The 16,293-nt window shown below is 42.3% G+C and overlaps 1 protein-coding gene across 3 annotated transcripts in view; it reads right to left on the bottom strand.

Annotated features, from left to right (window-relative positions):
- Positions 1-16,284, bottom strand: part of tet1 (tet methylcytosine dioxygenase 1) — a 35,646-nt gene extending 19,362 nt beyond the window's left edge. Inside the window, exon 1 of one of the 3 annotated variants that reach the window (XM_005913935.3) lies at positions 14,107-16,284. In XM_005913935.3, coding sequence (XP_005913997.1) covers positions 14,107-16,284 — 2,178 coding nt within the window. Of the gene's footprint in view, positions 1-5; positions 4,038-14,106 lie in introns of those variants that run through there. The other 2 variants (XM_042224721.1, XM_005913938.3) reach the window with 2 other exon arrangements.
- Between the last annotated feature and the right edge of the window lie 9 nt (positions 16,285-16,293).

Genomic DNA, 16,293 nt, shown 5'->3' with positions numbered 1-16,293 from the left:
CTCACCTCATATCCCCTCAGGAAAGTTTTCTGATTTAGTCTCAGATTGGGAGTCGTAGCAAACGCTGGAATAATACCAAGGAGTAAATATCTTAAATGTCTTTGAGCAGATAAGTGTGTAAGTGTTATATCTTTAGCTGAAGTAGCTGAAAATTCAGTGTTACTATCTATGAACACGTGACAAAAAAACACGTAAGATTCTAATAAGTTGTCTTCCCCAAACGCTTCCTTACACACTGTAAAACAAGCACAGACGAAGACTACACACTTGAAATATGCACGAGGAGTGAGTGCGGTGTGCTGAAGCAAACTTCGTCCCCACAAAGTAATATCTCCACACTGGCAGTAACTGTGAAAACCCTGTCAACACTACAACAACTTGCATATTGCCAGCTATTTAATCACAATGTGGATTTGTGCTTGCAGCTGCACAATTCATGCTGACAACCAGCGCGGACATGCGGCAGTCTTTCAATCTTTAACATAAGACTGAAAGGACACAGTAAAGTGAGTGCACTGCTCTTGAAAGCTTTGTTTTTAATCAGTTATTCACTGACCCACCTTAAACCTGAACATATGCATGTTAGTGTTTTACTATAAAAGAACCAAAGCATAACATCTGAACCGTGTCTTCATTTAAGGTTGATTAAAGAGGTGCAAAAGAAAAAACCAAAAGCAAAGTGCATAAAGAGTTATGACTGAGGGAAGTCTTACCTGGGTGATTATCATTGAGAAAAATTCACGTCCCAAATAAAAAAATCTTTAGAATAAATGTTAATGGCTCCTTGGTGTTATTCATTGAGATGGTTGTGGTTGAGCTCTCCTCTGAATGTGACCAGTAGTCCAACAGGTTTAACGCTGCAACAACATCAACAACCCACACTGCTAAACAGGTTACACCAAACACAAACTACGTCTCCTACGCTTGTTTGTGTACAAGACATAGCTGCCAACCGTTATCATGTTACTATCACTTGGCATGTGTTGCTAAGGCCCCTTTAGCAGGTAAAAGCAATGTAACACAGCTGTCCTACATTCCCCAGTGTTCCCTCTGGGTGTAGCAGACATAAAAATGCTCTTATCTGATTATGCAAGCCTTCTGGTTTCAATACACAAGACAATGTGATGCAATTTAGAAAAAAATTTGCAGATTCCTATAAAAAAATACAGGTCAAAAAATGCAACCAGAAAGTTCATCTCCTTTAAGCGTCTCAGGCTTTTAGACCACTCCTCCTCCTCCAGCTGCCACTCCACTCGACAAAAAGCTCGACAACTTCTAACGATATTCCACCACGCCCTTAATTTTCAGCTCTTTAAGTGTCCCGTGTGTTTTTTTTCCTCTTTAACGAGCTGCCCAGCTCTCATTAGGAAAAAGAAGCCTGGACATTAATCACCCCAAGCTACAGTACACATGCACAGCAAGCGACGTAAAGAAAGTCATTCGGCACCGCAGTTGTAAACTGTCTCTGATACATGTGGAGGTTGACCCACTGGAGTCCAGCCCAGTGATGGAGCAGTGCCAAGCATTGCTGCCAACACTTGTCATTACTACCATTACAGCAGACGATAATGTAAACTTGTCTCTCAATTGCATGGAAAAGTTACAGACCATTGATGAAGGGCAAAAGTATGAGGGAGTTTCTTCTCTTTTTGGCTTCTTTACGAAAGTTTTGACTTTCTACTGATCATCTTCATTGTGTCAAGGACAAAAAAAGAGAAAAAAACAACAAAAAAAAACAGCTTTACCATCCCAGAGGTGGTGTTGGATATGCTGAAGTGAGAGGTAACAATTATGGGAAATGGGAAAACATGACTCTACGCTTCAACTTGCCCCTTTGCTTCACATCCAGCCCACATATACACAACCTGTCAAACAATCAGTTAAACACCTCTTTGTGTAGGTCAAAGCTCAAAAGACTAACACATGTCAAACATTAGGATACTCAGAATGAACAGCAGTAACCTTTATGCAAACACCCACTTTAGCATTTGGATCCAAGGCCATATGGAATATTTTCCTTGGAGAAAACCCTGAAACTATAAAGTCTGCATTACCTGAGAGGAGGCGCAGTATGGCTCATAATCAGAAGACCCCTGAGGCTACTCACATATTACTCTGATCCCTTTTCCAAAAGCACATCTGCAAGCTAAACACTGTAACTAAATGCCTGCACAGCGACTTTCCGCGCTCTCTTCTGCGTGCTCTCTCCTTCAAACGCACACAAACAGAAATGCATGTTTACAGCTGTCACGCTTCCTTTGTGGACAGTTAAGAGCCCATGGGTGAGGCTATTTTAAGGACACAATGAATTCTCATTCAAAGTTCCATTTCACACACATGCCGAGTTATGTAACATCTACAATCCCAATCCTGGAAGGAAATGTGCACTATTCGACACCACACCCATAAACCCACATGGACTCAATTTACAAGCTAGCAGTGGTTGGTCAGCACGAGGGGACACGGGGTCATTCCCTCTTTCACCCCTTTCGCTCATCCAAGGAAGGAGGGCAAATCTTCAAATCTCTATTCAGCAACTAAAGTGTCCCCTGCAGCCTTGCAGCTTCTTTCATGGATTTAACCTGTTCCTGCACCTTCTGAGTTTGGTCAGTAGATATAGGACAAAGATTTGCACAAACACACAATCATATATTAAGTCCTACACGTCTGTTTTTCAGGTTTTAGAAGCTGGTATGTATAAATCTGTAAATAATTTTCACCCTGGGAAGGGTTAGAAGGGAAAGGCAAGCAGGTCCTTTGTTTTATGTACACAGTGATACAAATGCAAACACAAACACTAGGCAGGCACAGCAGCATGAGGGCCTCAGATCATCTAACAATGACACAGGAAAAGCCTTACTTAAGTTGTTGCTAGTGCGACATGCTGAGTAGGCATGATTGCCATATGATTGTGTGTACACACAATGGTGCACACACACACTTACACATGCATACGTGTTTATAGAGAGGCACACACAAATTCCATTGGTGCATTAAAAGAATTACATTATTGCGTGGCAACAGAGAGAGATGAGAGGATAATGAATGAACAAAGGGAAAACAGACAAAAGAACAGACAAAGCCATGAATTCATTATAATGATTACCCTTGGTAGATGCCATTTGGAAGAGGTCCTTCAGAACCAATGACAGGAGGGAGCAAGCAAATGAGTTTTTATCCTCTTCCGGTGTATTAGTGATATTCTAAATTAGGCAGGTTAAATTAATGCATGAATGAGCTCTGGTTTCTCTAGGAGGCCATTGTGTGCCCTTGGTAGGATTTGATTGGCATTGCTTTCAACAGGGGGGGGGGCAAAGTCAGCATTTCTTTTCACCCAGAGAAACCAAGTGGCACGACTTCAAAGCTTGTCCAGGGACTTAGGTTCTCACAACAGTCAGGACACGCCACAAACTCACAGATTCAAAGGACCTAAGAGGGCTAAGCGGTGAAGCATTACTGGCATCAAATTATGCATATTGTACAAAACAAATCAAACTGCAATGTGTTTTAACTGCAAACAACAGCTGAATGTGCACTGAAGTATCAGCATCCCCTGTCAATAATTCACCATCTCCTGTTATATGTAACCGCTGGAGATTTCTGTAGTTCTGGGGCACAGTCGCCTCACAGCAAGAAGGTTCCTGGCTCAAATCCCAGCTGGGCTTTGCATGTTCTCCCCGCTCCTGCCAGGATTTCCAATGGGTTCCTTCCTCACACAGATTAAAAACATGCACATTAGGTTAATTGGTGATTCTAAATTTATGTACCTCATGGGTGTCTACGAGGTGCCTAAAGTGCTTGTAGTGTATAGATAAAGCACTGTATAAATGTGTGGTTACATGTGGCTGTTATTATAAAGTACTTTGAGTGATCAGTAAGAGTGGTGTAGACATGGCAGTTAATTTCTGCCTAATTATGTAAATCAGGCATTAGTAAATGGTTTGAGTTCTGGGGCTATTGGTTCTAGGGCTGCCACGATTAGTCGACTATCAAAAACGTCGACAACTGATTTAATAGTCGACGCATCATTTGAAGCTTTGTAAGATCCCAAAAGACGCAGGAATAAGTAGTAGGATTGTAATAACGGACTGAAACAGAAGATGGCAGCACTGCACGTACAAGGATGCCAGCTGCCGTTAAACCCCGAAGAAGAAGAAGCAGTGTCTGGTATCGTATCTGTGTCCAAATTCAAGAACCACATCCTCCTGTGCCCGCATTTCTAGGCAGATTACGTTACAGCGACACGACGAATGCTGTCCAAATTCGAAGACTCCGACAAATGCGTCCGACAAATGCGCCCTTCATTTCCCCAGATTTGAAGGATGGGTCGGGTGTATACTTCGTGGCCCAACCTATCCCAGAATTCATAGTGTGGCAGCTAGTTAGTTTTAATATTACTCTTATTATTCTTTCTGGGTCACAAAATAAACGTTTAACATATTTTCAGGGGAGAATGTAGCTGTGTAAACCTCAAATATCTTCTCAGTTTATCAAGACACCACATATTTTCAAAAGCGCTCCGACGTTTTCGGAGACATCTGTTACCCACCAGCTCGATAGCTAGCCGGGGGCTAGGTCACTAGAACCCGTGAGAACACCGGACTCCCGGCAAATCGCTTTCAAACCCACCGCCGTCTTTCGCTACTCAGGTTAAACATATATAAGTCACTTGGATAACTTAAAAATGTTATTGTTTGGGTTTTTTCAGTATTTTATTAGTTCCTGAGTAAATCGGTTTGGCTGAGATTAAAGTTATAGTTTTTACACAGCTGAATAAACGTCAAGCAGACAACTGATTATCAGAAGTGTGAGATGCTCGAGAATATACTCCGGTGTCCCGTTATATTTTAGATAGCAAGGAGCAGACAGCTGAGTTTATTAAACTTCACCAAAACAATCTGCAAATTTCATTTAAAATTGAATAAACTATCATCTTGTCTTTATTTTTAGTTAGAACATACCTTAAACATTTAAAGCTGTAAGCTAATGATAGTTATATAAGAGCAGATGCATGCTGATGCAATAAGCTGTACGTTTTACGTCCAATGGATGCACGATCTGATTAATCGCAAAAATAATTGGTGACTAGTCGACTATCAAAATAATCGTTTGTAGCAGCCCTAATTGGTTCCCATTAAGTGTGTCTCACGCAAAACACATAATGCTCAGTCTCTCATCGAGAATCCACTGCTTTGCATTCCATGTGAGCACTCAGTGTGAAAAAACTAAATGATACAGTGTATTAGTCCTGAGTGGCTAATATGGACCGTTGATATTTAACCTTGTTTCCATTTTTTAAAAAAAAATATTTTCATGTTGCAAGTTATGAACTCATCATTTAACCACATAATGCCAAATGTATCATATCTGATACGTGAGTTGCAGCACAACTAAGGGGTGGTTCAGGCTCCCCTGATCCAGCCCCACCTTTATCAAAAAGTAAAGTTTTGAATCCAATCTTAAAGCTGGAGAGGGTGTCTCTCTCCTGAATCCAAACTGGGAGCTGGTTCCAGAGGAGAGGGGGCTGAAAGCTGAAGGATCTGCCTCCCATTCTACTTTTAAATACCCTAGGAACCACAAGTAAGCCAGCAGTCTGAGAGCACTTTGCTCTCTCACTGCAGGAAATACAAAACCGTAGTAAGACTTCCTAATGATTTGTAATGATTCGTAACATATTGCAACAACTAGCAAGGAGACTATACTTGGGGTATAGCAAGTGGTTATACAAAGTAGCAAACATTTGTTTCAAATGATGTTTGAGCCTAAGAGTTTTTATGTGATGTTCTTGGGAATGTCTTTTATCCTTTCAAAATTCCACATTTGCGGCATGTGTAATTACTCTAAACTATCAAATAAGCACAGTTACAGACTGAGTGACTGAGTGTCGTTACTGTGGACCTTTGTTTTTCCCCATACCATACAATCAAACACGACTTGGTGTCTGATGACTCAAGTCGAGTACTTTAGGAGCAGCCATACTGTATAACCCCAAAGCTGGCACCATCTGGTCCTTGCATCAGCCCAGATGCATAGGAGACTCTGGCCAAATAATCAAACCATAAATAAAATAAAACAGACATTTCTCCTGGTTCGCTGAGCCTATTTTGGGTCGCTACCAAAGCTCTGCAGCTATTAATGATAACTACCTCACAAGGTAGTTATAAATTTAATTGACTTGGACCAGTTTAACAGAAAATACACAGCAGCTTTGATCACAGGGGAGCTCATGTAATAAAATGCATGTCTCTGCCAGGGAAGAGAAGTCAGAGTAGAGGGAGTATGCTAAAGCGCAATTCACCCTGCTCTGTCATAATGAGTTGGCTGTATTTAATCACTGACAGTGTTTCTGACATTTCACGAATCTTCCTCCCTACCTCAGCCCCCTTCTGTCCCACACGTTTACGTAATGAAGGGGAAAAAGAAAGCTGAACTTCAGCTCACTGCCAGAGTGCCCACGTGTGCATGTGGAGGAACCTGTATTCATTTATTTTACAAAAAGTGTTTATTTCTCTCTCATTGACAACCAAAATACAGAGTCACATGCAAAAAAACTGTTGTGGTTTTGAAAAGCAGTTCACATTAATTTTGAGTCATTTGACTTTTTCTGTTGTTGTTGTTATTTATTAATATCAACAATCAGGGATAAGCACAAGTGACTTCCTGTCAACTTCAACTACTGGCCAAGCATTATAGCCAGCAGGGGGCGACTCCTTCAAACTGTGCAAAAAAACCCAACAACTTACTGATGCCACATTTTACGTACAGTTTCTCGCAACGCTAAGACTTACTTCTTTAAACCTTACATCTTTTTCTAAAACAGTTTTCCAGCTGAAGTCACAATATGTCACATCAGACTTTTAAGAAAACAACACATCTTAAAATATTAACACTACTGAGCAATCATTACACGCTCCAATAAAGGTACTGGAAAAGCAGCTTTAAGGATATTTAACTCTCATCTTTCTAATCTGAAAAAAGTAAAACCAAAGTTGACTATGTCATGGTCCCCGTGCCTGACCGGCTGGTCTTCCATCTGTTTTCTTTTCCTCTCTCATTTCCCTCTCGCGTTCTACGCACTACCTGGGCGGAGTTCATTGCAGGCTCCCGCCTCTGGTCCTCGCACCTGCAAACAATCATCTGCGATTCATCCCTCACTCAAGTTCGCTACTTAAGGCAGCAGCTGAGGATACCTCGTCGCTGGATTATTGTGTAACCCTCGTCAGTGTTACTTCAGTTCTACAGCCTTTTTTGAGTTCCCTTCGAGTTTTTTCCTGACATGGATTCTCCTGTCCGTATGCTAGATTCTGCATGCCCCACCTGAGGATCTGTTGCCGTGACCCTTTTGTGAGTGTGGTGAGTCAGTGCGGCGTAAACGTGGAGAGGATTCCCTGAGAGGAGAAAGCTAACTGTGTGAAGAAGTCTACCTGTGTTTTCCTGATCCCTTCATGAACCTTGGTGACCTCGGACCCCCCTTCCCTCACTTGTATATATCGCACGTGGAGAGTAAAATAAACAAACTAATCTTTGTGATTTCAGTCTGCGTCTGAGTCCCTCCTGTGACTCTCCTCAGCTTCCCTTATATTTAGAAAAGTCATACACAGAAACATCAGTGGATTTAAGCAATGATTCAAGCTCATGATGGCAATAGAAGCTCTGCTTAGATGGAGATTCACTTTGACTTCCTCCAATCATGTGCGGCACAAACATCCAAGGACAAGGTGTGCCAATCAGAGATACTGCATTAAACCCAAGTGCTACATCTCAGACTCTACATGCCTTAGTTAGCATGTTAAACATTGAAGTTCATGACAGCACAATTTAAAAAAACAAACAAACAAAAAACAACTGAAGAAGTATGGCTTGTTTGGTTTTGCAAACATAGAAGCAAATTCACAACAGAATGGCTGAAAAAAAAAAAATCAAGGTGCTGCAATGGTCCAGTCAAAGTTTAGACCGCAATGTGACTGAAATGCTGTGGCAGAACATTAAGAGAACTGTGCATAAACAAATGCCTAAATCAATGAAATGAAGCAACCTTTCACAGAAGACTGGGTGAGAATTCCGCCACAACAATGTGAGAGACTTATAAAGTCACACAGAAAACAAATACTTGAAGAATTAAGAATCATAGGGTGTAGTTAGTTGTCACAAGTCTACCTCAAGTCCTATGACAATCTTTCTTTGTCACATCATTGCATGTATTGCATATCTGGCGACACTTGCGCCTTATGCTATACTATACATGAGAAAGTGCCCAGTTTCCCTTCCTCGTCGGCTTTCCCATTCATGTCCCGGCTTACTATGAACCCGGAACTGGCTTTTGCTGGTATAAGCAATTTTGAGACGCTGAGATGTCTGCCTCCTGTGGTTATTGTTAGTCATCACAAGTGCACATCACTGTGCAAGAAGTGTCTGAGGGAGTGAGAATGTGTTTAGAGTTTTGCAACAAGGTTAAAAAGAGATCTGCAAACTGTGTCTAACTAGGCGAAAACTGTTACAGTCTCTGATACTATAAATTGGTGGAGACAATAGGCGTTATTGTTTTAGTAATTCAGAAATGTGTTATTATGATCTCACTGAGCATAAAACAGATGATAAAGCAGGATTGCTAGACTGTGCACCGTGGTCAAATCAAATTTGGGGAAAAAAAGAAAAGGAAAAACAAGATGGCAATGGCAAAAATGCCAACTTAAGACTTCAATACAAGACTTCACAATGCAGGGCGGGATCCTACTATGACACGGTTGCTATGTCCATCTTTTATTCTAGCTGTGACTCCAAAAAGTTTAGATACAATTTTCTTTCCCCTTTCTGCTTTTCACCCAGGCTGGTTTGCAAATACTAATAAAGCTGGATTAGAAAGTGGGGGAATTTGACATAAATTTGTATGCATAGTTTGAAACTCTTAAAATAAAAAGCTCTGAAACGCAAGTCTAGATGTAGATCTAACTTACTAACCTGTGTAGTTTAACCTAATCACCTGAATGTAGGTTACTGAACTAAAAGTCTGACACTCAGTGGTGCTTGTGGTTATCTCCACTAATCCTCATCGTGACCCTTAGAATGCCATCACACAATCGTGGCAGGTTAAAGGTCAGCAGACAGACAAAGAGGTCACCATGGCAACCATAAGTGCTGAGCATCTCCACTGTTGTCTGTGAAAAGAGGGGGATGCTGGCTTCAGACATAATGGGAGAATCGCTCTTACTTTGTGTCGTGCTAGTTAAATTTGGGAACATTGAGGGCGTTGCTGCACACAGCTTTGAATATCTGCAGCCATCGCTGCTGGACGCTGCTGCCTGGACTGCCAAGTCTTTAATGACACGTGTTACTCTTCTGACAAAGTGTGCACAAAGGAGGAGTAGGAAAGGTGCAGGAGATAAATGAGTTTGCATTTGAAGCTGGGCCAAGCTGGATGTAAGCAAGCTAGTTACTATTTGCACAATGTAGTGCCCAGCTGCAGCTCTATTGTCCTGAACTGAAAGCTGCCATTATAGGTTACCCCAGACTTACCTAAAGTGTGCCTCACCAGGTGCATGGACTTGATAAACACAGTTACAGACAAAGACACCAATAGTCACACGTAATAACTTACAGTATGTATGAACAAAATAAAGCTGTGCTTTCTGTTTTTTGTTATTTAAATTGAACTCATTTGATCTCATATATTTTATGAGACAACTTGGGGCAATGTAAAAGTACAAATAGGTTGCAGTGTAATTATGTGAACAGTGGTCAAATGAGAGCAAGATACATGCTGATATTAAACAGTTAAATCAGATGAAAATTCTTGAAAATTATTAATCTTTTGATTTTGGCGGATATTGAAGGTTTTTCCTGTCAAATTAAGAGAGAGCACAACTACCTGTGAGGGATATCTTTAAAATGGTGGAAAGGGCTGTGAGTCGCAGTGTTTTTAATTTCATTTAATGGTACTGACATATAAACGTTAATAACTTTATCCCTGACAGCTAGCTTCTCCAGTGGATAAACACTGAGTCAGCATAGCTGGCTTGAAACATGTTAGGACTGTTTCAGTCAAATATATGCTCTACAAATAAAGAAGGTCTGTTCTCATTAACTCCACTATTTTATTTCTGGCAACTACGTGCTGACATGTGGATTTGTGTTTAGGACCAGGTGTCCTCACAACCCAGTACGAGACAAAGCCACGAGGGGACCCTCAAACCTGAGCCAAAGCAGACAAATTCAACTGGAAAGCTTCGCTCTTACTGACCACTTCTCCTTCTTGCACGAACCATGGAAGCTCACAGATGTACTTTTTTCAAACATTATTTATTTTTCTTCTACTTTTCACTATGTGTTCTCAAAATGTTTTGTTTTGGGGTTTTTTTTAAGCAGTTTTGGCATATTTTTCTGTTTTGTGGCAGAGCAGAGTTTTTTCTGGCTCACAATGGGCCTTTGGGGGTAACAGGACAGTAAACACAACTGAGCAGTGAAGGCAATGAGTCTGTGTTACCTTATTTGACCTATTTTTTGTCACTTTTGACCATTTGATAAACAAGAATGTGAATTATGCAAATGAAGACTCAATTTAAAAAAAACATTCAGAAAACAATTTTAAGACAATCCTGATTATTTTTATTTGGTTTTTGCCCCACCCTCTAAAATTTCTTAGAGGGTGGGGCAAAATTTGCAAGGAAAAAACACCCTGAAGAGTAAAACTCAACCAAACCCTAGACAGGCAGCTCCATGTAATACAACCAAGCACAGAATCCACATGCCCCTACATGAACTCCTCTTTGGCCTCTGCACCTTCTTTTCCACACACTCAGAGTTAGAAACGTTTGCTGGAAGGGTGTGTGAGCTTGATTAGCAAGACTGGCCAGTGAGTGTGTCAATGTATTACTCACACTAAAGCACATATAAAGCACACAAATAGCAGTTATAACAGAAGACAAGCGATAAACTTGCTCAACCAGTTCAGCATTTAGAATAAGGCATAGGATGAAGTTCAGGACTTCACCTACATTTCACCAGGATGACAGCATTCACCCAACGCTTCGCTTGCAACGCTTGGTGCAGGCTCCATGACAGTAGTCATTTTCAATTTAAAAACCTGTTTTCAAGCCACAAACACAAGCACTGCTGTATGGGAGGCAGCAGGCCAATGTGATGTCAGTTAAGAGCAAAACAACTGGGCTCTGTTGTTTGAATAAGGGTGGGTCAGCAGTTCTACGTCACTCTGTACACTGTCATCCAGCAATGACATTGTACATGCAAGCCCTCATAAAAACATGCACAACATCAAGAGTCACCACCAGATATGCTGTAAGTGTGTCACTGAGTCGCTCAGCAACTCAGCACACCCTCCACCCACACACACACACACACACACACACACACACACACACACACACACACACACACACACACACACACACTGACCTACAATTCAGGGTAATCCCAATAGCATGGCTGCAAATCTCTCCCTGGCCTGATCTTTCCTTCCTCACCCACTCTCATACTGGAAATAGAAGTCTCTACTACTAAGAATGCAGGTGTTATATAATCAGCCCTAATCTGTTTCTGTCAATGCTACCGCTCTAAGGGTTCTGCTAGGACATGCATGCACGTTTGCACACACATGGACCCTCACACACAGTTGTTCACTCACTCCTCACTACAACAGTTTGACTAGAAAAGTGGTTGAGAAAGGTAAAACTTCACAACAGAGTATACTGTATATGTGAGAAACTGAAATAATAAAGTGGGCGGAGGTCTTGGTGAATCTGCAAAGTAACGCTGGCCAAAAAATATGCACCATGGTACTAGTTAACTTTCTGTTGTCTCACTGTATCTCACTGTACTATTACTGTTATCAATAATATTTCTGAATAACTAACCCTTGGCTCATAACTCATTCTTCAGTCAGAAGCAAATACATCATTTTAATGTTATTATTACAAAGAAATATGATCCACAGTGCTCCTTGGGCCAGGGAAAATGAATCATTAAGTCAGTGAACTGTCACAGAACTTCAGCTCATTGCTTAGTGACACTGGAGTAAAAATAGGACAGCTGGTGTTTGCACGATAATAGTTGAATCATTTGGCATTCAGTGACCACTGTAACTAGTTGCAGCAATTAACTGGTAACAAAAAAGGTTGAGTGCGCAACATGCTATGGGCGACAGCTTGGGTTGCAAGGCAATTGCACAAGTTCTAAGGTGGATGGCACCCTGTCCTTTTTGTGGTTGGATTTGAACTGATTCCAATCAGTCTCAGGCAGATTAGCGAAGCTCTGCAAACAACTATTCTAATTCATAAATGCAGACAGACTGACGACACATTGCAATCAATCAGTCTGCATCAATGTGTCCCCTTTGGGGTTATGTCAGGAAGGCCATGGGGCGAAAAACTGCCAAATCAAACATGCGGCGCTACCCGCTGTGGTGAACCCTCGTGACAAGGCCAGTGAGTGTAACTCGTGTGGACTGAACTGGTCGTCGACTGGTTGTATTCTGGTTATTTTCCTATATAAAAGCAAGGTTGTCATTTTGCAATTAATCAATGTCCTGAGCAATTATTTGTGCAGGTATTTCAGAATTTCTGTTTCAAATCTATGAGGTTCTAGTTCGACCCTGAATGCAGTGAATTTGAATTTCTGTTTAGTGTCCTTTTCTGTGTATGCAGACAGGAACAGATTTAAAATTTTTACCAATTTATTACAGTTAATCTCTGTATTACCACAAACAGATTGCATTTAAATGCCAACTTGACCCCATTCACATACAAACTGAAAGCAGTCTTGCGTTCTATCATCCTCTTAACACGGCAAAGTTGGTTTGAAGACAGCAACTGATTGCGAGTGGTTTACACAGTGGCTCCCATTTCTAAATCAACCATTTCAAATGCAACAAGATGACACGTTCATTGCACACAGTTGCAGTCGTGTATTCTCTCGATTGACTTTGGTACATGTTAGAACTAATTTTAGGTTTTAATGGTCACGTTCAAAGCAGGTATAGATCAGGTATGGAGCCAGTTTGCAACCTTACATGCTCCTGTCCTCAAGTCTGAGTTTTTGCCATCAGATGTGACCTCCTCCATTTATTAAAGAACATTTTGTATTTGCTTTCATGTGATTCCATTACTCTGTTTATTACCCACATTGCCTGTTTTTAGTCTTTTCATTGATATATAATTAAGTATCTGGCTTTCATCTTTCTGTCAAAAGCAATTCATAAACCCTGTTTTTGCTCTTTATTAAAGTTTATTATTATAATATTATTATTATATATATATAAATACATTACATAATTTCAAGGCATCCTTATTCGATTCACTGTTTTATCATAAAATATGTCCTTTGGTAACTTGGAGAAAAAAAACATGACATCTCTGTAACTACTTACCCCTTCAGAAACACTTGTAGGCATCACATGCAATCCATAAAATAGTTATAGTCTGGATTGCGCCATAGATTGCATACACACACAAATACAAACACACATGCATTCGCACACAAAAGACCAATCCTCCAACCACGTGCTGAACGGCTGCCAGTCATGTGACAGCTTCTTCCCCTCTCTCAACACAGGGTATTTTCTCTGTTCTCACAAAGTGGCCTTAACAACTATTCGCCAACCCCTAACCTAACCGTAAAACATGCCTTCAGCACGCTGGACTTTTTTGTGGCCCCCATAATGGGGACATGCGCCCAAAATGTGACATGCTAAACAGATTTTGGTCCCCATGGCGTGAGTAATACCTGGGCCACACACAAATATGCTCACTTCCCCTTTCACCCTGTGCATTTCCCTACAAATAACAGGAAGACGGTGTGAAGTTCAGCAAGTGGCATCTGTTGAGACCCACAGAGAGAATTCACAATAGGAAAGTGAAACTTTTTGTTTCAACTGTCTGGTCTAAGTCAACTCACGATCACTACTATTTGCTAGCTGGCGGCTGGGAAACCTCAGAGATCAAAAGCAATGCACTCAGACAACAGCAACCACAGTTTTCTCAGCTGATTCAGATCAGCTGTATATTCAAACTCAAATCATTCTCTAAATTTACCTTACATGCTGAGCAATGTCTGAGTTGCTATTAAATGTAGTAAAAAAGAGGCAGTAGGCCTCACCTGTGCAGCAGAGTGAGTGTGTGGAGATGAAGGTCTTCTCCTCTTCAGTTCCACGCATTTCCTCAGTTTACAGATTTGGTGACCGGTCCTGCGGTTGAGGCAGCAGCTGCACTGGCCGCAGTTGATCTTCCTGAGGCACGGTTCGCATTCCCCACACCTGCGCCGCTTTTTCCCCTCCTTCCTCAGCAGTTTTGAAGCGGCCCAGGCGAGCGAGCAGGCCCCCTCTTGCGCCCAGGATCCGGGTTGAACAGATAAGCTGGGGTCTCCGTAGCCGGCCTCTGATTCAGTCTCGAAAGAAAAAGAGGATCGAGTGCTCTCTGAGCTGCAGGAGAAGGTGGAGCTGCTGTCCAGAGAGGGAGTCGAGATCTTTGGCACCAAATCCTGCTCTGGCACTGCTACCTGAACCTTGCTGAGGTTTAGTTCTAACTCGGTTGAAGGGGCAGCCAGCTGGGAAAGTAGTGCTGAGGACCCCAAAGGTACAGCCTTCTGGCTCTTGTGCTCCAGTGGCTCTTGAATGAATTCACTATCTTTGGTTTGTGACTCTGCTGGTGTGCAAGCTAGACTTTCTCCTTGATTAGGAAGCACCTCTTGGCTCTGTGGCTGGTGTGGTCCCCCGTGGCAGGAATCCCTCATATTGCTAGGTTTGAGGGAGTCTGTACGGATAATAACTGGCATATTTCTTTTCACTACAACCGCCTGCACCATCAGGGCTGCTTCAGTCACAACTGAGCACCCTGGAATTTGAGGTTTAGCACCATGAGTGGCAGGTTGAATATCTATCTTACTCAGAACTTTGCCAAGTGACTCTGAGGTGGAAGGGGCTTTGGTGGGATTTGAGGTAGCTGTGTTGGAGACCGGTAGCACACAAGCAGGTAATTCTGACTGTGCTGTCAGTCCCTTGTTAGAATGAGGTGGATCTGGGGTTTGACAGGCTGGAGTGCCAGTTTGGGGGTGCGCAGGAATGATGGAAACATCATTCTCCTTCTGTTTCCTTCCTCCATCTTTATTCTCACAATTACCCAACCTCCAAGTGATGTCCTCAATCTCTTCCACTGTCTCTTTTTGCCTCTGAACTGGCTTTGTTGCTTCTATTCTCTCTTTCCTCTCATGATTTATCTCCTCTCTTCTCTCATCATCAGGTGTGACTCTTTCACCTGTTGTTTTATCTTGCAATATCAGGATGTTGTTTTGCTCTTGCTGTGCAGTACACACATTATCTTCCTTACCATCGCTGGCAGGATGATCAAACTTTTTTCCAAGGATAGCTGAAGTGTCATTTCCCTCACAGTTGCCCTGCACCTCCAGTGAGCCTGTAGTGGTTGACTCTGAGGACTCAGGAGGTGCTTCTTTACTCTTTTCACTGCAGAGTTTTATTTGTCCATCAGCATCATCAACCTCTGGGGCTCCAGAGACACTCTTCAGATCACCTTTACTGTTATGGCTGTCAGTAATTTTCTCTTGCTGGGTTATAGGACCATCACAGCTGTTCTGCACACAGTCTTCCAGTGTGTTATTACACAGTGGTGAATCAGCTTTAAAAACGCTGTCCTCTTTAGCACCTTTGACTCCGAGACCCTGGTCTTTGACATTTTCAGGAGTCTCAACCTCCGTTTTTGGACCAACTTCCTCGTCATCACAATTTTCCAGTTTCTCTGCTTCTTCATCAGGAGTTGAATCGTTGGTTCTGGTACTCGGTCGCTGGTTTCTTTTGTTTCCGTGCTGGGGTGCTGATCTTCTCCTAGTGCTCCCCCTGCTGTACTTCCCTCTACTGCAAGGTTTAGGAGGCTGGCAGGAAGTAACAGACACTTGTGTACCCCGCTGGGACTTCCTTCGCCCCAGGGGGTCTTGTAACTTGCCACAGTGGTCAGGCGGATTGCTCGCCCGTCTAAGCCTTGCAGATCCTGTTACATTTAGGGAATGGTTCACTCTGCTGGGGGACCTCTTGGGACCTTGAGCAGCAGGTCTGCTAAACTCTCTTCCATGGGGACTTTGGCTTGACTGTGCTTGGACCCTGGTTTTTGAACTTCTGGGTTCTCTGGATGTTTTCTGGGTCCTCTGTGCAGCTCTTCCTCTGGTTCTATTTGAACTGCAAGTTTGCCTCTTGGTGCGGATCGCTTTTGGGGTGTTCTTCCTCTGAGTAGATGTCTGTATCCTGGTGGGTCTGGTAGTAGCAGGCATGGCTGAGGG

Source organism: Haplochromis burtoni, unplaced genomic scaffold (assembly GCF_018398535.1).
Source record: "Haplochromis burtoni strain Fernald_Lab_line unplaced genomic scaffold, NCSU_Asbu1 Contig_7, whole genome shotgun sequence".
Taxonomy (NCBI): Eukaryota; Metazoa; Chordata; class Actinopteri; order Cichliformes; family Cichlidae; genus Haplochromis; species Haplochromis burtoni.
Note: the sequence above shows the minus strand (reverse complement) of the source record. Positions and strands in the feature narration are given on the sequence as shown.